The 26,424-nt window shown below is 31.7% G+C and overlaps 2 protein-coding genes across 2 annotated transcripts; one reads left to right on the plus strand and one right to left on the minus strand.

Moving 5' to 3' along the window:
- Window positions 1-3,035: 3,035 nt before the first annotated feature.
- LOC131947066 (uncharacterized) lies at window positions 3,036-6,375 on the minus strand. The gene is made up of 2 exons (XM_059308147.1): window positions 6,195-6,375; window positions 3,036-4,912 (listed from the first exon to the last, which is right to left on the minus strand). The coding sequence occupies exon 2, from the start codon at window positions 4,878-4,880 to the stop codon at window positions 3,096-3,098; it is 1,785 nt and encodes a 594-aa protein (XP_059164130.1). The 5' UTR covers window positions 4,881-4,912; window positions 6,195-6,375; the 3' UTR covers window positions 3,036-3,095.
- A 15,427-nt stretch (window positions 6,376-21,802) lies between these two features.
- Window positions 21,803-22,621, plus strand: LOC131947057 (kelch repeat and BTB domain-containing protein 3-like). Its single transcript, XM_059308142.1, has one exon. It carries the CDS (start codon window positions 21,803-21,805, stop codon window positions 22,619-22,621), a length of 819 nt encoding a protein of 272 aa, XP_059164125.1.
- The last annotated feature ends 3,803 nt before the right edge of the window (window positions 22,622-26,424 follow it).

Below are 26,424 nucleotides of genomic sequence, written 5' to 3' on the forward strand. Positions count from 1 at the left end.
CAGCGCTTTCCGACAACCGAAAGTGGTACTTATTCTACTTTTAGTTTTTTAAAAGGCTATAGCTTGAGTACTGTTTCAGATAGATAAAAGACATTTCACATATAAGTATAGTGCGCAATTCTTTTTGTATACGAGATAGTATTCTATTTTAAAAAATTTAAGTAATTAAAAATGGATTAAAAATCATGTCTATATCCCGCGTTGCCACCCACCGTAATGTTTTATAAGAATGTTCGAAAAAGTTTAGGAGAGATCACTCCAGGTTTCTGTTAACTGGAAGATTAAGTACCATTTCCGTTTAGCTAAATATGCAAATTTTTTATATAAACCACGAATTTGATGTAACACCTTTATATAAAATTTCATCACCTGAAAAACTCAACTGAAACGATTCTCATGTTATCCTATTTGCATGCACATAAGCAGACACAAACAGAATTGCAAAATCTAGTTCGTTACAGAAGAAAGTAAGATCTAAAATTTAGTCAAAATCAATATATATTTTTAATCAATTTCAATGCATCCTTTATAGTTCCTACCATGTAGTAGAAAGTGTAAAACGGCGAAAATTGTCAAAATATGTGTTCATTTGTTCGGAACGATTAAAATATTTCCTGTTTGTACACTAGAAAGTACAAATGTAGGTTTATATGTGTGATTTATTTTAATATCGTTTTTTTTTCTCTTTCTTTTTAACATAAAGTAAACGATTTTACTTTAAGTATTACTGTTTGCATTTAATCTTATTATGTGTTGGTATTAGTATCATTGACTTCCGTACAGTTACTATTCTTGTAAATTTGATTTCATATTTACCGTTAAGAATGAACAATATTTATTACCATACTATCGTACTAATACATATCAGTTTATTTGAATCGATCTCTTATTTTTGTTTGTTCTTTATTGTAATGTGGGGAAGAATTTACTCCAACAAAATAGGCATAAAAAGTCTATGTTATAATATTAAAGTTTTGAAAAAAAAAGTATTTTTTAAATATGGCAAGCGATAAACTTAAATTTACATTTGTAAACTTTAAAGCCGTTTTGGAACCAGAAATTACACTCATTTTTTATGTTTGTATCGAATATAAGCCGTTAAAAAGCTGTTCAGAATTATTTTATCAATTCAAATATTTTCACAAACTGCCCTCAACCACTCCTTGAAATCAAGCGGAATGGCCAGGGAGATTAAAGCAATAAAAGTCAGAACAGTTGTTTTGCATGATAAAAATACACAGTAATGACTTATGGTGTATAGCATAGTAATTTATTTATATAAAATAATATAATATCCTCAATCACCACAACACCCTGACTCTACTAATCCAAGATAAAAATAAGCATGTTTGCTAAATTACTATTATATTACTAGAAATTATTTCTTTGACTATTTCTAGCCTATATGAAGTTGGGAGTAATTTTCTACTTATTACGCAAATTTTATAAAATATTGCTATAAAATTCAAGTTAAACAGATTAATAATACAATATGTGGAATTTTGTCAACCGAAAAAGTCAAATGAAACGGTTCTGATGCAGATACGAACAAAAGTGCAAAACCTAGTTCTTTCCACAAGGAAGTAAAACCTAACAATTTGTCAAAATCCATGATGGCCGCTATCCCCATGGAAACGGCAGGAATTTTTCAGCTTATTTTTTGATTTTTAGGCATAACTCTTTGTGTTATAACTATATGCTAAATATTATAGAATTAGGTTTAAAAGTAAGCATTTTAGTAATTTTGTTTACATCACCTTTCCTTGCTCTTAGTTGAAAACTGAGAATTCGTTTCTTTGTTGTTAGCAAAAGAGAATGTGCTATTTTCCTGTTGACATAAATATTTACAACATTATTATTCTTCACTTTTTTTTTAAAATAAGGAATGTCTTAAAGATACACATACATAAGAATAACTGCAACAAAATGCTTGTGGTGTAAACTTTATTGAACGGTAAATTAAAGGTATAAAACAAAGTATAATTGATTGAAAGTATCAAAATAAAATTATTTACTCAGAGGCGACACAATGACAAGTGTCAGCCGATGTAATAACTGGGGTTGTAACCCCACTCCGTTTAACAATTCTATATTTACCATTCGTTATCACATATCTGCCCTAATATTTATTCACCTCCCCCCCCCCCCCCCCCAAGGTGCCATCCGTGCTTACCTCATCCCCCGCCCTGCCAACTGATCCTACTCTATACATTCTGATAATAAAACTAATTAACACACACAAAATAATTAATTATTGATTACTCAAAACTCTCACCACCAATATTTACACTACTATGAATTACTAATATTCAGAGTAAAAATAAATATATTCAAACTGTTAACCTCCTAAAAATATAAATATTTGAACATAAAAACACGTAACACATCAAAACATTAATAACCAACCTACAAAATTATAAATGATAAAAATGCTAAAACACACCTAAACACACAGATTCTTTGGCGTTTAAATTGAGTACCTAAAAATTATTGTTAAATCACGATTAGTCTTCAGTCAACCACCGGGAAGACGGCACCTCCTAGAAGTGTTTCTTGATTAGCTAGAACAACTTAAATTTTTTGTGTGGCCACCACTCCTTGTCGTGGGCATACATTTTAAGCGGCTGTACGACAACCATCTAATTATCTCAACACGTAGCTTTTTCTCTGTAACACACAGTTCTGAGAGAGCGACCTATACTTTTTGTCCTATAATTATTACCCATGTGCACGTATCTATAATTTAACACTATTTGTTTTGCATTATTCCAATTTCAGAGCCTGATATATTTTGATCAGTAAGATTTTTTTTAATAATACATTTTTAAAGGACTGCAAAAATAATATTCACAATTGTGTTACCCTTTGAAGATTTACTTTGTAAACAAATCTAAATGAAGCATTATTTACTTGAAATCCAACCAATCAGTGATATTATTTTAGTATAAATGTATGCAGCACAACTATAAAAAATTGAAACCGTAAATCTTAGGAAACAAATCAAACAAAAAAGCTATATAAACTGACCCTCCGCCACAAAACACAGCCCCCAAACCCTTCCAAAATGCAATAGCAATTATAGCAATAGTTTGTAATTATGTTCCGAAAGGCACAATTTCTTCTTTCAATAGAGTAGCTGGTATGAAATTTGAACATTGTTCATCAGTCCCCCAGTATTTTATAAAGTTAAAGTACTTTTTAACCGAATACAGCAGTTTTTGTTCAGCTGGCTCTTTGGTGGGGTCAGAACCAAAGATAGTCAACTTTTTCTTGTATGTCAATGCACCGTACAGCTTTCTCTTAATAGTCCATAGCCTTCCCAACATTTTGAATGTGACTGGTTCAACTGAACTACTTATAAGCCACAAATCTCCAACAGTTTGTAATACATAAGTATTGTTGTCATCACTAAAACTTATTATCTGTTCCGCTGGTCCATTTAATTGTTCTAATTCTGTTAATTTCTTTGTTAAAATGTCCAGCTGATGAACTGCAGTTTTCTCTTCACCATTGACGGTAACAGAACTGAAAATCAGAATCATCCTCTGATAATGTATAGCATGTTGTACTTTTATTGCCTCTGGAAGCTTTGTAAATTCTTCAACTTTTGGTTTACTGTTTTTAGGAAATATTTGATTTATTTCATTAGAACATTTACTAAGAGTAAAGAGACATTGTTCATATGGCACTAAAATTAGCTGACGTCCTGGTATCTCAGTGATTTTGCTCCAAACATTTCGATACAAAACGTACAAACTGCTGTTTGTTTGAGCTCCGTCGTTAACACCACTGGCGTACAGATAAGAGTCAAACACAACTAGAGATAAGTCTATGGACAGATCGCTACAGCTTATACATTTGTATAGCTTATCTTCGTATGCATTTATGTAATAAATTGTTCTATGTATTTTATACAACACAACACCGTAATGCTCCCATTCACAAGAAGCTCGATGTATGGCACTTGTTCGCCATTGTCCCTGGTTATAATGTGTTGTCTTATACAACACAGCATCAATCAAAACATCTCTAGCTTCACTGTTGTTGATTATCAATCGATGTTTTAGCAGATCTTTTAGAAGTGGTGTACTCACAAGACACGTCCTCACAGACTTCAATAATTTTGTCAAGGCTTGAGTTCTGTGATTTATTTTATTCAACGTTTGTTTATGGACTGCGGTAAGACTTCTGTCAAATTTATTATTGGAACTATTTTTCTTTGAAGTGTTATGTTCTATGTCAGCATAAACGTCTTCTTTTTCACCAATGCATTTTTCTTCTGGCACATACTCAACCCACTTTAGCACTGTTTGTATGACCCAGTCTTCATTTTCTACTTTTAGATCCCGAGAATCAATCAATTCATTGAAATCTTTAACTTCGAGCTCCATTATAGGCTTGTCGTTCATAATTAAGCCAAAGTTATTTAACATAAAGGATTTTGAAGCATTCAACACTTTTTTGGATTTAAAAGCTTTAGCTGTATTCACTACGCTTTCAAAGTTTTCAACGGAAATGGCCTTTGCAGCGAAATCCTCACAGTTTTGCATAATAAAATCTTTCTGTAGTTGATCCGCTGCTTTCCATATGTCTATAAAATTATCTTTCGTGAGAGGAACTTTTCCAGTATACATTGACTTTAAAATGTGTTGAAATGTTTTAAGAGAAATCCCATTGATCGTTACACAACCCTCTTTAGCCTCCTTCATGTCCGTCATTAAAAGTGCTCTGAAGAAATGTGACGACGCTGCCAGAAAAATACGGTGACATTGCAGAGAAACGTCATCAACCTTAACAGTAAAATCCAAAAAAATATTATCCAACAGAAGTTTTTCTGTGTTTTTCAGAACAGTTTGAGAACTGTCATATTCAAAATCCATTATCGGATTTAAACTTAGAATCTGCAAAGCATCTGAAAATAACGTTTTAAAATGTTTAAAAGTATTGGTTGTAAGTACTACAATGAATACATTTTGTTTTTAAAATAATTCAGGTAAACGTGAATGTACTTTCCTTATCTGAGCGCACGTAATTTTTGCTTTTTCGTGGATATTTAGAAGTTAAAAAGCTAAAATGTAAATAGGTTAGATTTGTATAAGCTTTTTTTTTTGTCTACAATTCTTGCACGTGTGTTTCTTTTATTCTGGACTTTTTGCAAACCGTGTATCTCGATGTTACAATTTTCTAAAGCATCGATGTGGATTAAAATTTTCAGATAAATTACTTTCAAATGACAAAGTAATAATATCTCATTTTCAATGTAATTAGACATTAATAAATTCCAACAATAAAGGGGGGATATTAAGACAAATTACAAGTGCTGATCACTAGAGGAACACTAAAAAAAGTTATCACTGCTGATTTTTTTTTTGACTACGAGTCCACTACAGACTATAAAGGGTCAAATACATTTTCTGTTGGAAATCGCAGTCTAACTATAGGGTTATATCATATTTTAAGTCGCATTTGGTGTCGAATCCATTATTAACGAATAAAAAAAAGGTTTTTTTTAAACTTTACAATTTAAAAAAGAAAATTATGAAAGTTTTTTATAATCTTAAAATTATTTATTGCTTTTTAAATATGTAACATATTTGAGAAGGAAATGCTTTCATTGATGAAAGCAAATTCGTTTCATTTATTTATTAATTTTTTACACTAATTATTATTTTTTTATATTTTATTTATAAAGCCGTGACACATAACGCAGCACCACGTGTGGGCTCCACGTGTGGGTTTTAAACCTACATACGATTTTTTTAACTAGCCCTACAGAGAAATAGATGGCGAGGAATTTATCAACGACTGAAGTAGAATTTACTTATTTAAAACAGCTTACGTGTAGAAATTGATATGGTAATCTCAATAGCTTTTTTTTTGTTATTGCTACTTCAATTAAGGAAATGTTTTAGATTTTAGGGAGGGGCTATAAGTGAGGGGATAGATATATGTAATCTTTATGTAACTGATACAATTATTATACCGATACAAGAAAATACATATTAGATTTTATTTTTAGCTGATTCAATAAAAGTAGACAAAACAATATCAAATATATTGCTTCTGTTGTCTTTTCCATAAACTACTATTTTTTACTGGTAATACAGTTATTCAATTAAATTATTTATGTGTGTATTTGTTTTCTTTCGTTAAAATTGAAAAAACAACAACATAAGGTTTAAATTGTAACTTACCATACACTATACACTCATAAATATTAAAGATAATAATTAACCTTTTCTTGTTAACTAAGCAAAGAGATATAAGGTCTGAACTATAAATATATAGATCTAGTAATCAGTAAGGTATAGGCCCGGTATATTGCTTGTATACAAATATTTGTATAACAAGATTTTCAATGAAGCCTGCAGCGTTTTAAAATTAATAGCAATAAAAACATGAAATGGAATTTCCTCATTCAACACGGGTGCTGTTAACTGGAAGTGACACACTTTTTTCTAAAGTTTCAGCTTAGGTGTGCAAAACTTGTTTTTTTTCTTAAGATGAGACAGAATATAAATTTCAGACAATAGTTATAATCACTGTTACTATTACTACTCTTTTTTAAAAATAAAAACTAGTCTATTGATAAATTAATAAACTTATTCAACTGCAATAATTATAGGGGACATGTGAGAACTTTTGTATAGAGACAAATTAAACCCTTCACCCCCCCCCCCCCCCCCTTGCACCCTCTCATAACTTTTCAATACTAACATGCACTCTATTTTTTTCAAGTGGAGAATCTTAATAAACATAAAGTGTTTTAATATAAGTGAAACTGCATTATCTAAAGCATAACCATTTGTAAGAATTCTGTCAAAATAATATTTTATTTTACCATCATTTGCATTTTGATTAGAATGCGTAACATCAGTGTAAATTTTACTTTAAAATTCCAAAATTAATGCTCAAAACAAATATTGCTGAGTTTATTAAAAATTGGGATTTGTCTTAAACTTGTAAACAAATGTTTACCAGAAGTTGATAGGAACTCGCGTGTATAATGGAATACGCGTTAGTAAAAAAATTACGGTATTCTAGTCATTGACTTTTTTAACTGGAAGAAGATTAAGTTCTATTTCCGGTTACCGGAATATGCCATTTTCATAGAAAACTACAAATTTGATATGTAAGTGGTATACTGTTAGCAGGTTTAGCAGAGTTATGTAACTATATGCCAGAACAACTAAAACTATAGTTTTCATGAATTTTACATGTGAGTCTACATCTCCTTGCTTGTCCATATGTGTATTTTGTGATATTCTATTGTTTGTGCGTGGATATTTAGAGAAACACGTGTCAGTAAAAATGACCCTGTCTAAAAAAAATTAATCAATTACTGTTTGGTCCATAAGTACCTGAAGTAACGAATTCGCGACATCCGGTAATAAGCATCAAATGTGTTTCCAAATTTCGAAACAACTATATACCTCAATTTCAGTGTCAGTATGATAAGAGAAAATCAGCACAAATAATTTTTTATACGCTTGAAAAATAATTCCGGCATTAAGGGCTTAAAATAACTAAAATTACATGCTGTGTCACTTCTCATCTAGTAAATGTATTCAAAACTCCTTTCTTTTTGGTTCTTTAAATAGTTGTTCATTATTATATTTATTTAAAAAAATCAATAACAGCTTGTCATTAAAATGTTTTTATGCAATTTTTTGCAAAATTAATTTTCTTTTTAATCGCTTGATAAATGTTCGAATTTTTAAAACAAGTATCTTTGTTTCTTAATAATGATAGCTGTTGGAAACTGAGATTTCATTTCTGTTGTTTTTAACAAGAAGAATTAATGGTTTACATTTTTATACAATTATTTATCACATTAAAAATCTTCACTTGTTTCAATAAGAAACTTTTGCAAGATAAACATAAGAGAGTGTAACACAAAGCTTGGGATGATTAATCAAATACATGTTGTAAACTTTATTGAACGGTAAATTAAAAGTATAAAACAAAGTATAATTGATTGAATGTATTAAAATAAAATTATTTACTCAGAGGCGACACAATGTCGAGTGTAACCCGATGTAATAACTGGGGGGGGGGGGTTGTCACCTCACCCCCTTTAACAATTCTATATTTACCATTCGTTATCACATCTCTGCCATTTCCTCAACCCCCACCTCGCAAAGATGTAATCCGGTGCTGACCTCATCCCCCGTCCCGCCTACTGATCTTACTCTGTACATTCTCTTATCCACATATAATATTTAATTATTCAACAATCGCATCACCAGTACTGCAATTAGTTTAAACACATACACACAATTAAACAACTAAAAATATAAAATTTGCAAACAAGCAAAACACGAAACACATAAAAACACTAAAAAAACAACCTACTAAAATAGACATTTAAAAAAAGTATAAAACAAACCTAAACATACACAGATTCGTTAGTGTTTGAATTTAGAACTAAATAAGTATTTTTACATCAGTCTTCAATCCCACATTGGACAGACGGCACCTCCAAGCAATGTTACATAATCACCTGAAGCTACTTCACCTTTTTTTGTGGCCACCTCTTCCTATTGTGAAAATATCGTTTCAGTAGCTGTACGATAACCAACTAATAATATCAACATATTGTGGTTTTACTGGAACATAGAATTCTGAGAATCCGACCTGTACGCTTTTTGATAAATAATAGAGTGTTTTATTTCCTTTACATGATTCCAGTTTAGAGCCTGAAATATCTTGTTCATTATTTTTTAATATTACAGTTTTGTTGGAAGTACTAAAAAAATATACACAGGCATGTAACCCTTAAAAACTTGCCATTATATATAAAGTCACCTGCACCTTAAAAGCTATATTTAGTTGAATTCCACTCAATAAATTTGCAATTAGTTTAGTCATTATGTATTTAGTAAAAATAAAATATAACTGAAAAGGTAAATCTAGGGAAACAAATACAACAAAAAAAGCTGCATAACGTTACCCAACGCCACAAAACAAAGCCCTTAACCCAACTCCTAACGCTTTTACAAAACGAAATAACTATTCGTTAACATTACTTTGTACTTATTTTTAGGCAGGCACCAATTCATCTTTCTGTAGTGTAATTGGTATAAAATTTGAACATGTTTCATCAGTCCCCCAGTGTTTTATAAAGTTAAAGTACTCTTTAAACGAAGACATTTTTATTTGTTGAGCCGGCTCTTTGGTGGGGTTACAACCAAATATGGTCAACTTTTTCTTGTATGTCAATGCACCGTACAACTTTCTCTTAATTGTCCATAACCTTCCCAACAATTTGAATGTGACTTTTTCAACTAAACACTTTATAATCCACAAATCTCCAACAGTTTGTAATACGTAAGTATTGTTGTCATCACTGAAACTTATTATCTGTTCAGCTGGTCCATTCAATTGTTCTAACTCACTTAATTTTTTTGTTAGAATGTCCAGCTGATGAACTGCAGTTTTCTCTTCACCATTGACGGTAACAGAACTGAAAATCAGAATTGTCCGTTCATAAGTTGTAGCATGTTGTACTTTTATTGTATCTGGAAGCTTTGTAAATTCTTCAACGTGTGTGATGAAGTACTGAGGTGTAAATCGGTGAAAACTGTCAAAATGTTATTTGTATTTTATGCATTACTTCCTTTATACTGTGTATACGAGAAAGAAATAGAGTGCATGTTAGTCTTAGTGTTAAACGTGAGAGTGGGAAGAAGGGAGGGATGTCATCCGTCTCTGTACAATAGTTCTCCCCTGTCTCCCATAATCATTGTAGTTGACAAAGTTTATTAATTTATCAATACATTAGTTTTACTATTTAAAAAAAGAAGTCTTCTACTTCTTCTTCGTTCTTAATTTTTAGTGTTGGAAGGGATCGAGCCATTATCTGCCAGAGGGTTTGAACACGAGACTTTTTTTTCGAATTTATCAACCATGAGCTTTTGTCGACTCGACCACGCCTCCATCACAATTAAAGATATGTGCCAACTGGTTATGCGCCATTGAGGTCATTGACTCCGATTTCAGCCTGCTTTTCTTTTTGGATTTGCTTCCATAGCCTTTGTCCCACCAAGAACAAACTACAAAGCAGCAGTTGTCTCTCCTAGAAGAGTGGCTGTCCCCAGCTAACGAGCCTCATCTGCCCGAGGGTTCGAACTCGAGAGTTTTCGGTTTAGCAACCATGAGCTTTACCGACTCGACCCCCTAAAAAAGAAGTAATAATGATAATAATTATAACTATTGTCTGAAATTGATATTCAGTCGCATATTTACAAAAAAAACGACTTTTGCACACCGAAGCTAAAATTATAGAAAAAATTGTGTTGCTTCCATTTGACAGCACCGGTGTTGAATGAGGAAATTAAATTTCATGTTTTTTATTTCTTATAATTTTTAAACGCAGTAGGCTTCATTTAATATCTTTTTATACAAATATTCTTATACAAGCAATATACAGGGCCTATAGCTTATTGTTTGCTATATATTTATAGTTCAGATCTTATATATATTTTGCTTAGTTAACAATAAATGTTTAATTATTATCTTTAATATTTATCAGTGAATGGTAAGTTACAGTTAAAACGTTATTTTGTTTCATTTTTAACGAAAGAAAATAAGTTTAAAAAATGATAACTATTAAATACAGTAGCTTATGAAAAACACATTAAAAGTAAAATATTTAAAATTATTTAGTCTACTTTTATGGAAGCAGCTAAAAATATAAACTAATAATTATTTTACTTGTATAGTTATATCAAATGTTTCACTTACATGAAGATTAAATACATCCCCCCTCGTTTATAGCCTCTCCCTAAATTCTAAAACTTTTCCTTTATTGAAGTTAACAAAAAAAAGCTATTGAGATTCCCATTTCAATTTCTACACGTAAACTGTTTTAATTAGTAAATTCTACTTCAGTCGTTGATAACTTCCTCGCCATCTAGTTCCCTGTAGGCCTAGTTAAAAAAAGAATCTTTAGTAGGTTTAAAAACCACACGTGGAGATGCGTTATAAGACACGGCTCTTATAAATAAAATTTAAAAAATACATAACTATTGTAACAAATACCCAGTGTATATATGATTCTGTTTTAAATGGCAATCAAAAAAAAAGGAAAGTGAAAAATTAAACAATATAAATAAAACTGTATAAGCTTTAATTGGTACTAAAGTTTAAAAAAATTAACAATAAAATGAATTTGCTGTCATCAATAAAAGCTTTTCTTTATAAAATATGTTACATATTTAATAAGCAAGAAATAATATTTGATATAAAAAACTAAAGTTTCCTAATTTTTTTTTTAAATTGTAAGTTCTTATCATTTCTTTATTTAGTTCTTTAAATAATTCGTTAATAATGGAGTCGACACCACATACGTCTTAAAATATGATATAACCCTAAAGTTAGATAGCGATCTCTAACAATTTTCTGACCCTTCATAGTCTGTAGTCGACTCGCAGTCAAAAATCCAATTAGCAGTGATACTTTTTTCTCCTTGTTCCTCTAGCTAAGCGAGCGTTTAGCTCTTGTAATTTGTTCTGATGTCTTCCCTTTTATTGTTTGAATTTAGTATTGTCTAATTAGATTAAAAATGATACATTCTTACTTTGTCATTTAACAGTATGGTATCTGAAAATTTTAATTGACATCGCTGCTTTAGAAAATGGTTATAATCGAGATTCACGGACTGCAAAAAAACCATAAAAAATAAAAATAAACACACACATAAAAAAATGCAGCCTTATAACAATTTGACATATTTACATATTCCAGACGTTCGTTTAAAACAAAAGAATTTTAACTTTAAAATAGCCATTGGGCCTGCACTTTATAAACTCTTTTCCAATACTAATGAAAAAGCAATATATATTTGCGCTTAGATAAGGAAAGTGCATTTATGTTTACCTGTATTATTTAAAAAGAACCAAAAAGTATTTACTTTAGTACTTACACGTAATACATTTGAAAATTGTAAATCTATAATTTCAGATGATTTGCAGTTTCTAAGTTTTAATTCAATGATGGATTTTGAATATGACAAACTGTTCTGAAAAACACAGAAAAACTTCTGTTGGATAATATTTTTTTGGATTTTACTGTCAAGGTCGATGACGTTTCCTTGCCATGTCACCGTATTTTTCTGGCAGCGTCGTCACATTTCTTCAGAGCACTTTTAATGAGTGACATGAAGGAGGCTAAAGAGGGTTGTGTAACGATCAATGGGATTTCTCTTAAAACATTTCAACACATTTTGAAGTCAATGTATACTGGAAAAGTTCCTCTCACGAAAGATAATTTTATAGACATATGGCAGGCAGCAGATCAACTACAGATAGACTTTATTGTTACACACTGTGAGGATTTCGCTACAAAGGCCATTTCTGTTGAAAACATTGAAAGCGTTATTAATACCGCTAAAGCTTTTAAATCCGAAAAAGTGTTGGATGCTTTAAAATCTTTTATGTTAAATAACTTTCGCATACTTATGAACGACAAGCCTATAATGGAGCTTGAAGGCAAAGATTTTAATGAATTGATTGATTCTCGGGACCTAAAAGTAGAAAACGAAGACTGGGTCATACAAACAGTGCTAAAGTGGGTTGATTACGGGCCTAAAGAAAAATGCAGTGTTGAATATGAATACGTTTACACTGACATAGAACATAACACTTCAAAAGAAAATAGTTCTATTAATGAATCTGGCAAAAGTCTTACCGCAGTCCATAAACAAACGTTGAATAAAATAAATCACAGAACTCAAGCCTTGACAACATTATTGAAGTCAGTGAGGACGTGTCTTGTAAGTACACCACTTCTAAAGGATCTGCTAAAACATCGATTGATTATCAACAACACTGAAGCTAGAGATATTTTGATTGATGCTGTATTGTATAAGACAACACATTATAACCACGGCCAATGGCGAACAAGTGCCATACATCGAGCCTTTAGTGAATGGGAGCATTACGGTGTTGTATATGTAATAAACACAATTTTTAATTGCATAAATGCATGTGAAGAAAAGTTTTACAAATTTGCAAGCTGTAGCGATATATCTCTGGACGTAACTTTAGTTGTGTTCGACTCCTATCTGTACGCCAGTGGTGTTAAAGACGAATCTCAAACAAACAGCTGTCTGTATGTTTTTTGTAGAAATGTTTGGAACAAAATCACTGAGATACCAGGACGGCAGTTAATTTTAGTGCCATATGAACAGTGTATCTTTATTCTAAGCAAATGCTCTACTGAAATATATCAACTATTCCCTAAAAGCAGTAAACTCAAAGTTGAAGAATTTACCAAGCTTCCAGAGACAATAAAAGTACAACAGGCTGTACATTATCAGGGGAAGGTACTGATTTTCAGTTCTGTTACCATGAGTGGTGAAGAGAAAACAGCAGTTCATCAGCTGGACATTCTAACAAACAAATTAACAGAGTTAGAATCATTGAATGGACCAGCAGAGCAGATAATAAGTTTCAATGATGACAACAATACTTACGTATTACAAACTGTTGGAGATTTGTGGAGCTTAAACTATTCAGCTGAAAAAGTCAAATTCATATCGTTGGGAAGGTTGTGGACTGTTAGGAGAAATTTGTACGGTGCAATCACATATAGGAAAAAATTGATTGTCTTAGGTTCTGACCCAACGAAAGAGCCTGCTGATCAAAAAAGGCTGCCTTCGTTTAAAGAGTACTTTAACAGCATAACATACTTGGGGGTTAATGTACCATGTTCAAATTTTATACCAGTTACACTACCGAAAGATGAAATGGCTTCTCTCAAAAAAATAATTACAAAGTAGTCCTATTGCATTTTGTAAAGTGATTGGCAGAAGGGTTGGGGCTGGATTTTTTTTGGCTGTTGAAAAGTTATATAATCTTTTTGTTTCATTACTTTCCAAAGATTTACTTAGTAATTTGTGCACTCGATGCATATGGAGTAAACTAATAGCTCTCTGAATTGGTGAAATTTAAATAAACATTAATGCTTTATTTACATGCAGGGGGGCTAAAATTACTTTTATATTTATATGTAGTACAAACACTTTTAAAGAATCACACGTTGTGATTATTCATTTATTTATTATTTTTAACAAAAGTATAGGCCTAATTAAAACAAAAAACACAACCTGATCAATATATTCCAGCTTTCAAAAGTGTAGTTATGCAAAGCAAATTAAGTGCTCGAACATTGATGCAAAATTCGTACGGAAAAAGTATACCGGTCGCATGCTAACAATTGTATGTTTCCGAAAAACGTTTACGTGTTGGGAATAGTATTTGGCTGTCGTTTAGCTGTCATAAAGAAATGCGCACAATAGGGAGAGGTGGCCATAAAAAGGATAAAGTTGCTCCATTTTAATCATGTAACACTGCAAGAAGATGCTGTCAGTCCAGGGGGGAACTGATGTCTTTTCGTGATGTAACAATACTTATTAGGTATTCAATTCAAACGCTAAATAATCTAAGTACGTTTTGGTGTGTTTCGTTGATTTTTAAAACTTCTATTTTTTGTGGTTAGTTTAAAATACATTTATAGAGTTCTACTGCAATGCTGGTAGTATTTCAAAGTTGTTTTAACTCGTATTGTTAAAAATTGATAACAGCGTTTAAATGTTAGCACTGGTAAAAACTTTTATTATTAGAATGTGTAGAGCAGGACAGGTAGGGGAATGACGCCATTCAGAGAGTGAATAAATTGTAGTGCAGATTGGTGATACCGAATAAAATTGTAAAATTGCTGAAGTGGGTGGGTCACACCCCAGAATAGCGCACCGGGTGACATGACATCCGACTTAGTGTCCACTGTTACAAAATAACGATTTTAGTTTTGATATTTTAAATCAAGTATACTTTTTTGATACTTTTAATTTACCATTCAATAAAGTTTACCACAAGCCTTGTGTTATACTGATTAATATTTATATTTCCCTTTCAGACATTAGTTAATTTTAAATGCTGTAAATATTTGTGGGAAAAGAGCGATGGATATTTCTCTTAGGAATTAAATAACAAATATGGCTTCTTAGTTTTCGGTAACTATTACAATGAACCAATAGGGATACATGTCTTTTACACTAAAGAATTAAAAGTTATAGCGCAATTAAAAACAAATTTAGCAGGTATAAGAATTGTTTTATTTTTCGTCATTTAGCATGTGAATTAATAAAAACATGATCCACCTTCCAATGATGGTGATAATTATTTTAGTTTTAATTATAATACCTACCTTAAGTTAATTATAATGTTTTTGTTGACACACGTTGTTTTGGTACACGGGTCTTCAACCACAGGCGTTTTAACTTTAGGTGGTTGATCATATGCGCTTTGTTCACAGCGTAATTTTGCCCATATGTGGTTGATCATATCTAATTTGTCCATAGCGTGGCTTTGACCATAAGTGGTTTGATCACTGTTACTTTGACCGCTGGTGTTTTTTTCAAAGATTGCTTTGATCATAGGCAGTGACGTAGCCAAGAATTGGTCATTGGAGGGGTCCAAACATTTTTCCATATTTATACAATCATATATATATATATATATATATATATATATATATATATATATATATATATATATATATAGGAGTCCATGGGAGGGGTTATAACCCCCCTCACTCCCTTGCCTACGCCACTGATTACAGGTGATATCATCACCTGTAGTGTTTTTACCTCGGATGAATATATACAAGTGTCCCCCAACCCCTCCCCGGAGAAAAAAGTCTGAAAGCAATACTGGCGGTTGCCGACAACACACTCGATGTCCAAGTTGGTTCTCAAATTGTTCTTCACTTAATTCATTCTTGAAAATATTTGTTCACACTGGTATGTTGTTCCAAAATTTGAAAGGTACTTTAATGCAAAAGTTTTAATATTAGGAAAGTCTTCCTAGGGCAAAAACTTATTTTTTTAAAACTTATAAAAAGTATTATGTAGTTCATCTAGGTAACTGGCCACATTAGCTTCAAATGGGTTTTGAAACAGTCTCACTTCTTCTGCCCTTGAATCCAATTGAGAAAAACGGTGCTGAAACTGCAGATTGAGGTCCTTGATGAACTTTTTTTTTTTCCCGTAGACAAAAAGATCTCCGCGGACCGGATGAGAGAACTTGCGGGCCGCATCCGGCCCGCGAGTCGTAGTTTGGAGACCCCTGATCTATATCTATAAAAACAAAGTGGGGGATAACTGCCACGCTGTTCATTACACCTGAAATAAATCGGTTATTTTCGGGAAAAGTATTTTGTTTTGGTTAGGAGCAGGGTTAGAAATTTGGAGAAGGTAATGATGAAAAAACGGGATATATATATTGGTATAATATGTTTTTTGTTGTTGTAGGGTTATTGAGAAGAGGTAATTGATTAGGGTGCTAATGACCGGGTAGGGGCATAGGTAGGTTACGTCATACACTCAGGTAAAACCTGTCACGATTCATATAAATTAAAGGTTGAATTTTAGTTATATGGTTATTTTAGGCTAGGTGTTAATATTTACTATTTTGTGCGTATGTTTAAACATTTTATCGTACTGGCGGATTTTATATTTGCTCTAGGGTAAAGGTAGGTAAGCCGTACCGGCTGACAACTCGTACCACCTCTATTATGCTTTCCCTAACCGACAGAAAATCGCGGGAACTTGTTTAAATTGTTCTAGATTATAGAATATATGTTCTGACCAAAAAATATTGGAATCGATCGTAAAATAGAAAAGGTAAGTCAGTTTTTGTGTTTTGTCAATGTATGAAGTAATGTTAAGCTGTCTTTCTAACTGTGCAGTGCCGTAGAGGATATGTTTGCCTTGTTTTTGTAAGAAATGGAGGTATCAAAAAGCTCTTCGGTTATACAGAGAAGTTGTTTGGGTCATAATGAAGAAAGGATCAAAGACAGTTAAGAGTTTACTTTTCAGTTCGCCGGAGAAAAAAAAATAGCTACATAAAACTTTAAAAAATTGCTGGCAAAGATTTCTCAACTCTTTCAATTAAACCTCATTCCCCTGGACTAAATGTACACACAAGAGAGTCTAAACGAAAAATGAAGACAACAAATATAAAAACAAGATTGAGTTTATTATTTTAATGAATCATCGGCGATAGTTCTTTTTATGCCAGTCTTTACAATAAGTAGACCTTTTTTCAGACATTGCTAGGGGTGGACATAGATCTTAGTAGATTGACGATTGTAGGAATTTTCAATATATTCTTGTCGTCGTAAATTGCAAATGATAAACATAACAAAAAGCGTTTTTGTGGGCGCAGACATAACCGGAACTTACCGCGAGTAATTAATACTTCTAGTGGCATATAATATAACATTGTTTATCTATATAGAGTAAGATGTATTGGACCAATTTATTGGCCTTCCTGGGCATGGTGTTTTAAGACACGAGCCGAAATAAGGGTTAACTCGACAACTTTGTTTGCTCGTTGCACTAAACATTTTGCACCAGAAAGGTTATACAATTATAGTTAACGAGCCGACCCGCGGCGTATCGTACGCCGCTATTTAGTTGTTTTATTTTCTACTTTTCAGCAATGCATAATTTGTGATTTCGACAGTACCAATACTGCCACTGAAAATACTTGCTTTAAAACACTATAAGTATATTGTTAAGGACAATAACTCCCCCCTTCTTTCCCCTCCCCAACCCCCCCCCCCCCCCCGTGAAAGCAAACTCCTCTTAGTTACCTCCCCTAAGATTAAAATCGTTTCAAACTACATTATCTGCCACTAATAGCCGTCACTAAACCCGGCTCTACGATTGTAAACATTTAGCGTGAACTACAGCTCACCAGACTATGTAGGGGTAGGGGTGGTAGGGAGCGCGCTTACAGCTTGGTGTTTTCTGTGGTCTCCAAGAAGAGAATTATATATATATATATATATATATATATATATATATATATATATATATATATATATATATATATATATATATATATATATAATTTATATATATATTTATATATATATATAGTATTTATATATATATATATAGTATTTATAATATATATATATATATATATATATATATATATATATATATATATATATATATATATATGGTTGTATAAACACTAACATTAGTGCTGCACAAATTGTCTTTATATTCTTTGCCACGCTTGTGATAGTATTTCGGTCCTTATGCGAGTAAGAAGCAGCGTTTTGTAATTTTTGTGTCTTAATTATCCTGCCTTTCTCTTTGATACTTACGCATTAAAGCCATGTTTTTTAGTTCCAATATACAATAAAGATAGCTTCAAAACAAAAATAAACAGTTTCCCAGTTGAAGTTTTTTTTAAATTATTTTTTTTCCTTAGGGGGTACTGCTTACCCACCATTACCCTTTATATATATGCTGTGTGGGTGCGCGGACCTTTGACTACAGATGCTTTGACCATAGAGGGTTTGACCATAGGGGGTTTGACCACAGAGGGGCTTTGACCATAGGGGCTTTGACCACAGGTGTTTTTTCAGCAGATGGTCTTTTATCACAAGTGGTTTGTCAACGAGTGTTTGATCACAAACGCTGTGTCCGGCTTTGACTACAGGTGTTTTGTCCACATAAAGTCTTTGACCACAGGTGTTTTGTCAACGGTTGTTTGACCACAGGTGTTTTGTCAACGGTTGTTTGACCACAGGTGTTTTGTCAACGGTTGTTTGACCACAGGTGTTTTGTCAACGGTTGTTTGACCACAGGTGGTTTGTCAACGGTTGTTTGACCACAGGTGGTTTGTCAACGGTTGTTTGACCACAGATGTTTTGTCAACGGTTGTTTGACCACAGGTGGTTTGTCAACGGTTGTTTGACCACAGGTGATTTGTCAACGGGTGTTCGATCACAAGCGCTGTGTCCGGCTTTGACCACAGGTGTTGTGTACACATAGGGTCTTTGACCACAGGTGGTTTATCCAACGCTTGCGTTGATAACAAGCGTTTTGTTTATACCTGGTAAGGATTAATTTCAAATGCTGTGTAATTATCTTTTAAATTGCGGCAGGATGTAATAATATGTTAATTCATCTGTCATTTAGTTAACCATACAAGTATTATTTATTTGACTATACTGTTGGCATGTTTTTTATCCTTTATATATGCTATGCATTTTCATGTACGTCTACATTATTTATCTGTGAAACTTGTTATGTCTCATTATGAGGCTTAGCACTAGCCGTTATGTGGAGACTAAAATATAGTTCTTCACATTTTTTAGTAAATTTCTATTTAATTAACTCTCATGAAACATGTATGAAATCGTATTTATTGTATCATAAGTTTAAATCAAATAACAGTTTATAATTTTTTTTAAAATCTATATATTATGGTTAACCCCCTATGGTTAACCCCCTTCTGTGGTCAAAGCCCCGTTGTGGTCAAAGCACCTGTGGTCAAAGCACCTAGGACCGCTGTGTGTGTATAATGGTGTAACAATTTCTTATACTTTTATCATTTTTTAAACGTGATTAACGTTACGCTTTGCAAGTGTTTTCAATGTTGTGTTAAAAGCTATAATGATACTCTTACATGATAACATTCCGATATTTTTAATATTGTATATTTTAATTGTATTTTATGAGGGTTGTTGCCAGGGGTAGTAAAGTAAAAACAAGTGGTTTTCTGTTTAATGTCTTACACTGATTTTATCGAATTTGTCTAAACAACTGTGATAATGAGGAAAGGCAGGCGATGTGTAGGTGTATTTTAAGAATGACGTGCTGTTGGTGTTTTGAGGGTAGCATTATATAGTGCTCTTTTATTTTTCTATAACATTTTATAAACAAGCATTCATATCGCCATAAATACAACTAATCTAGACAACTTTATTTAAAAGCTTAGAGAATCTTTTAAGAGTCAAAGCATTTAGCGAGGAACGAATAATTGCACTTGCTATAAGGCACAAGGCTTGTAAGTATGTCAACAACCTTTCTTTCTTGTACTTGCGAGCTAGTATATTTCAAACCATATATTGCTTTCTTTTTAATCTAATTGGTAAAAAAATAAAAAATAAACAGAAAAATTAATTCCACTTTATTAACAAAATACCGACTTTTGCACACCTATGCTAAAACTCTAGAAGATGTTGCTTCCATTTGAGAGCACCCGTGTTAAATGAGGAAATTAAATTTCATGTTTTTATTTCTTACAATTTTTAAACGCAATATGCCTCATTGAATATCTTTTTATATAAATATTCTTATACAAGTAATATATACCAGGCCTATAGCTTACTGACTGCTTTATATTTATAGTTCAGATTTTATATCTTATCTTATCTATTTGCTTTAATTAACAATAAAGGTTAATTATTATATTTAATATTTATCAGTGCATGGTAAGTTACAGTTCAAACGATTTTTTAAAATTTGTAACGATAGAGAAACAATTATGCACATAAAGAAATGAGTTTAATAAATGTATAACAAGTAAATGTAGTAGTTTATGAAAAACACATTAAAAGTAATTTATTTAAAATTATTTAGTCTACTATTAGTTTAATAAATGTATAAGAAGTAAATATAGTAATTTATTTAAAATAATTTAGTCTACTATTATGGAAACTGCTAAAAATATAAACTAATAATTATTTTACTTGTATAGATATACCGAATGTTTCACTTAAATAACCTTTACAACATCTCCCCCCCCCCTCCTCCCTTATAGACACTCACTGAATTCTAAAACTGTTCCTATATTGAAGTAGCAATAATTAAAAAAAGCTATTGAATTTCCCTTTTCAGTTTCTACACGTAAACTTTTTAAATTAGTAGATTCTACTCAAGTCGTTGAGCACTTCCTCGCCTGCCCTTACATTTAGGCCTAGTTAGATGCTTTTGATGTCAAGGCCTTTATAAATAAAATTAATAAAAACATAAATATTGTAAAAAAACAGAGTATATATGTTTCTGTTTTAAATAGGCAATAGAAAATACGAAAAAAAAACCAAATATAAATAATACGGTATAATAATAATCTTTTATTGGCACTAAAGTTTTTAAAATTCATCAATAAAACGAATTTACTTTTATCAATAAAAGTTTTTCCTTCTAATATATGTTAGATATTTAATAAGCAACAAATAATATTTAATTTAAAAAAAAAACGTTTCATATTTTTTTAAAATTGTAAGTTTTTACATAATGTTTTTACTGCTTCGTTAATAATAGAGTTGACACCACATACGAATTAAATTATGATAAAAACCAAAGTAAGATTGCGATCTCTAACAGACAATTTTCTGACCCTTCATAGTCTGTAGTCGACTCGCAGTAGAAAAAAAACAATCAGCAGTGATAATTTTTTTTCCTTGTTCCTCTAGCTAAGCGAGCGATTAGTTCTTGTAATTATTTGTCCTGATGTCTTCCCTTTTTCGTTTGAATTTAGTATTGTCTATTTAGATTAAAAATGATACATTCTTACTTTGTCATTTAACATAATGGTATCTGAAAATTTTTATCGACATCGCTGCTTTAGAAAATGGTTATAATCGAAATTCACGGACTGCAATAAATCCACAAAAATAAAAATAAACACACATACAAGCATTGTAAAAAAATTAAATCGTAAACAATTTGACCTATTTACATTTTCCAGACGTTCGTTTAAAAAAAAAAGAATATTAACTTTAAAATAGCCATTGGCCATTTTATAAACTCCTCTCCAGTACTAATGAAAAAGCAATATATATTTGCGCTTAGATAATGAAAGTACATTTATGTTTACCTGTATTAATTTAAAAAACGTTATTTACTTTAGTACTTACATGTAGTACATTTTAAAATTGTAAATCTATACTTGCAGATGCTTTGCAGTTTCTAAGTTTTAATTCAATGATGGATTTTGAATATGACAGTTCTCAAACTGTTCTGAAAAACACAGAAAAACTTCTGTTGGATAATATTTTTTTGGATTTTACTGTCAAGGTTGATGACGTTTCCTTGCCATGTCACCGTATTTTTCTGGCAGCGTCGTCACATTTCTTCAGAGCACTTTTAATGACAGACATGAAGGAGGCTAAAGAGGGTTGTGTAACGATCAATGGGATTTCTCTTAAAACATTTCAACACATTTTGAAGTCAATGTATACTGGAAAAGTTCCTCTGACGAAAGATAATTTTATAGACATATGGCAGGCAGCGGATCAACTACAGATAGACTTCATAGTTACACACTGTGAGGATTTCGCTACAAAGGCCATTTCTGTTGAAAACATTGAAAACGTTGTGAGTACAGCTAAAGCTTTTAAATCCGAAAAAGTGTTGAATGCTTCAAAATCTTTTCTGTTAAATAACTTTGGCATAATTATGAACGACAAGCATATAATGGAGCTCGAAGTTAAAGATTTCAATGAATTGATTGATTCTCGGGACCTAAAAGTAGAAAACGAAGACTGGGTCATACAAACAGTGTTAAAGTGGGTTGAGTACAGGTCTGAAGAGAAATGCAGTGTTGAATATGAAGAAGTTTTCACTGACAATAAAGATAACACTACAAATAGTTCAAATGATGAATCTGGTAAAAGTCTTCATGCAGCCAATAAACAAATGTTGAATAAAATAAGTCACAGAACTCAAGTCTTGACAACATTATTGAAGTCTGTGAGGACGTGTCTTGTGAGTACACAACTTCTAAAAGATCTGCTAAAACATTGATTGATAATCAACAACACTGAAGCTAGAGATATTTTGATTGATGCTGTGTTGTATAAGACAACACATTATAATCACGGACAATGGCGAACAAGTGCCATACATCGAGCCTGTAGTGAATGGGAGCATTACGGCGTAGAGTATAATATAGATAGAGGAGAATTTTATTACATACATGTTTTTGAAGATAAGCTTTACAAAAGTATAGGCTGTACCGATATATCACTAGACGTCAATTTAGTTGTGTTTGACTCTTATTTGTACGCAAGTGGTGTTAAAGACGTCTCTCAAACAAACAGCTTTCTGTATGTTGTTTGTGTAAATGCTTGGAACAAAATCACTGAGATACCAGGACGGCAGTTAATTTTAGTGCCATGTGAACAGTGTATCTTTATTCTTAGTAAATGTTCTAGTGAAATATATCAAATATTCCCTAAATCTCGGAAACCAAAAGTTGAAGAATTAACAAAGCTACCAGTTACAATAAAAGTACAACAGGCTATACATTATCACAGAACGATTCTGATTTTCAGTTCTGTTACCGTCAATGGCGAAGAGAAAACTGCAGTACATCAGCTGGACATTTTAACAAAGAAATTATCAGAATTAGAACAATTGAATGGACCAGCAGAACAAATAATTAGTTTTAGTGATGACAACAATACTTACGTATTACAAACTGTTGGAGATTTGTGGATTATAAACTGTTTGGTTGAAAAAGTCACATTCAAATTGTTGGGAAGGTTATGGACACTTAAGAGAAAGTTGCACGGTGCATTGACATACAAGAAAAAGTTGACCATTTTTGGTTGTCACCCCACCAAAGAGCCGGCTCAACAAATAAAAATGTATTCGTTTAAAGAGTACTTTAACTTTATAAAATACTGGGGGACTGATGAAACATGTTCAAATTTTATACCAATTACACTACAGAAAGATGAATTGGTGCTGCCTGTCTAAAAATAAGTACAAAGTAATGTTAATGAATGGTTATTTCGTTTTGTAAAATCGTTGGGGGTTGGGTTAAGGGCTGTGTTTTGTGGCGGTGGGTAACGTTATGCAGCGTTTTTGTCCTATTTGTTTCCCTAGATTTACCTTTTTAGTTTTAATTGTATTTGTACTGAATACATAATGACTAAACTAATTGCAAATTTATCGAGTGGAATTCAACTAAATATAGCTTTTAAGGTGCAGGTGACTTAACCTTACTTATATATATATATATATATATATATATATATATATATATATATATATATATATATATATATATATATATATATATATATAATGGAAAGTTTTTAAGGGTAACATGACTGTGTATTTTTTTTTAGTACTTGGAAGAAAAGTATAATTTTTAAAAATAATGAACATGATATTCCAGGCTCTAAACTGGAATCATGTAAAGGAAATAAAACACTCGATTATTATGCAACTCAAAAAGCGTACAGGTCGGATGCTCAGAATTCTATGTTCCAGTAAAACCGCAATGTGTTGATATTATCAGCTGGTTATCGTACAGCTACTGAAACGATATTTTCACAATAGGAAGAGGTGGTCACAAAAAAGGTGAAGTAGCTTCAGGTGATTATGTAACATTGCTTGGAGGTGCCGTCTGTCCTGTGTTGGATTGAAGACTGATGTAACAATACTTATTAAGTTCTAACTTTAAAAACTAAAGAACCTGTGTATGTTTAGGTTTGTTTTATCCTCTTTTTAAATGACTATTTTAGGAGGTTTTTTTTTTTAGTGTTTTTATGTGTTTCGTGTTTCGTTTGTTTGCAAATTTTATATTTTTAGTTGTTTAATTGTGTGTATGTGTTTAAACTAATTGCAGTACTGGTGATGCGATTGTTGAATAATTAAATATTATATGTGGATAAGAGAATGTACAGAGTAAGATCAGTAGGCGGGACGGGGGATGAGGTTAGCACCGGATTACATATTTGCGAGGTGGGGTTGAGGAAATGGCAGAGATGTGATAACGAATGGTAAATATAGAATTGTTAAAGGGGGTGAGGTGACAACCCCCCCCCCCCAGTTATTACATCGGGTTACACTCGACATTGTGTCGCCTCTGAGTAAATAATTTTATTTTGATATCTTCAATCAATTATACTTTGTTTTATACTATTAATTTACCGTTCAATAAAGTTTACACCATGTATTTGATTAATCATCCCAACCTTTGTGTTACACTCTTTTATGTTTATCTTGCAAAAGTTTCTTATTGAAACAAGTGAAGATTTTTAATGTGATAAATAATTGTATAAAAATGTGAATCATTAATTCTTCTTTTTAAAAACTACAGAAATGAAATCTCAGTTTCCAACAGCTATCATTATTAAGAAACAAAGATACTTGTTTTTAAAATTCGAGCAGTTATCAAGCGATTAAAAAGAAAATTCAGTTTGCATAAAAATTGCATAAAAACATTTTATTAACAAGCTGTTATAGATTTTTTAAAATAAATATAATAATGAACTACTATTTAAATAACCAAAAAGAAAGGAGTTTTGAATACACTTACTAGATGAGAAGTGACACAGCATACAATTTTAGTTATTTTAAGCCCTTAATGCCGGAATTATTTTCCAAACGTATAAAAAATTATTTGTGCTGATTTTCTCTCATCATTCTGACTCTGAAATAGAGGTATATAGTTGTTTCGAAATTTGGAAATGCTTTTGATGCTGATTACAGGATGTCGCAAATTCGTGACATCAGATGCTTATGGACCAAACAGTAATTAATTAATTTTTTAGACCGGGTCATTTTTACTGACACGTGTTTCTCTAAATATCCACGCACAAACAATCGAATATCACAAAATACACACATGGACATGCAAGGAGATGTAGACTCACATGTATAATTCATGAAAACTTTAGTTTTAGTTGTTCGGGCATATAGTTACATAACTCTGCTGAACCTGCTAACAGTATACCACTTATATATCAAATTTGTAGTTTTCTATTGATAAAAACGGCATATTCCGGTAACCGGAAATAGAACTTAATCTTCTTCCAGTTAAAAAAATTCAATAACTAGAATACCGTAATTTTTTACTAACGCGTATTCCATTATACTATCAACTTCTGGTAAACATTTGTTTACAAGTTTAAGACAAATCCCATTTTTTAATAAACTCAGCAATATTTGTTTTGAGCATTAATTTTGGAATTTTAAAGTAAAATTTACACTGATGTTACGCATTCTAATCAAAATGCAAATGATGGTAAAATAAAATATTATTTTGACCGAAAGTTTACAAACCACTCGGGTTGTTATGCTTTAGATAATGCAGTTTCACCTATACTAAAACACTTTATGTTTATTAAGAATCTCCACTTGAAAAAAATAGAGTGCATGTTAGTATTGAAAAGTTATGAGAGGGTGCAGGGGGGGGAGGTGAAGGGTTTAATTTGTCTCTATACAATAGTTCTCCCATGTCCCCTATAATTATTGCAGTCTAATAAGTTTATTAATTTATCAATAGATTAGTTTTTATTTTAAAAAAAGAGAAGTAATAGTAAAAGTGATTATAACTATTGTCTGAAATTTATATTCCGTCTCATCTTTAGAAAAAAAACAAGTTTTGCACACCTAAGCTGAAACTTTAGAAAAACGTGTATCGCTTCCAGCTAACAGCACCCGTGTTGAAAGAGGAAATTAAATTTCATGTTTTTATTGCTATTAATTTTAAAATTCTGTAGGCCTCATTGAATATCTTGTTATACAAATATTCTTATACAAGCAAATTACCGGGCCTATAGCTTACTGATTACTAGATCTATATATTTATA

The sequence above is a fragment of the Physella acuta genome, unplaced genomic scaffold, assembly GCF_028476545.2.
Source record: "Physella acuta isolate Inbredline_101_S28 unplaced genomic scaffold, ASM2847654v3 ptg000580l, whole genome shotgun sequence".
Lineage (NCBI taxonomy): Eukaryota > Metazoa > Mollusca > Gastropoda > Physidae > Physella > Physella acuta.

Excerpts from the sequence above, each read along its gene's own strand:
- LOC131947057 (XM_059308142.1), top strand. The coding sequence starts at position 21,803 with ATGGATTTTGAATATGACAGTTCTCAAACTGTTCTGAAAAACACAGAA.
- LOC131947066 (XM_059308147.1), bottom strand. The coding sequence starts at position 4,880 with ATGGATTTTGAATATGACAGTTCTCAAACTGTTCTGAAAAACACAGAA.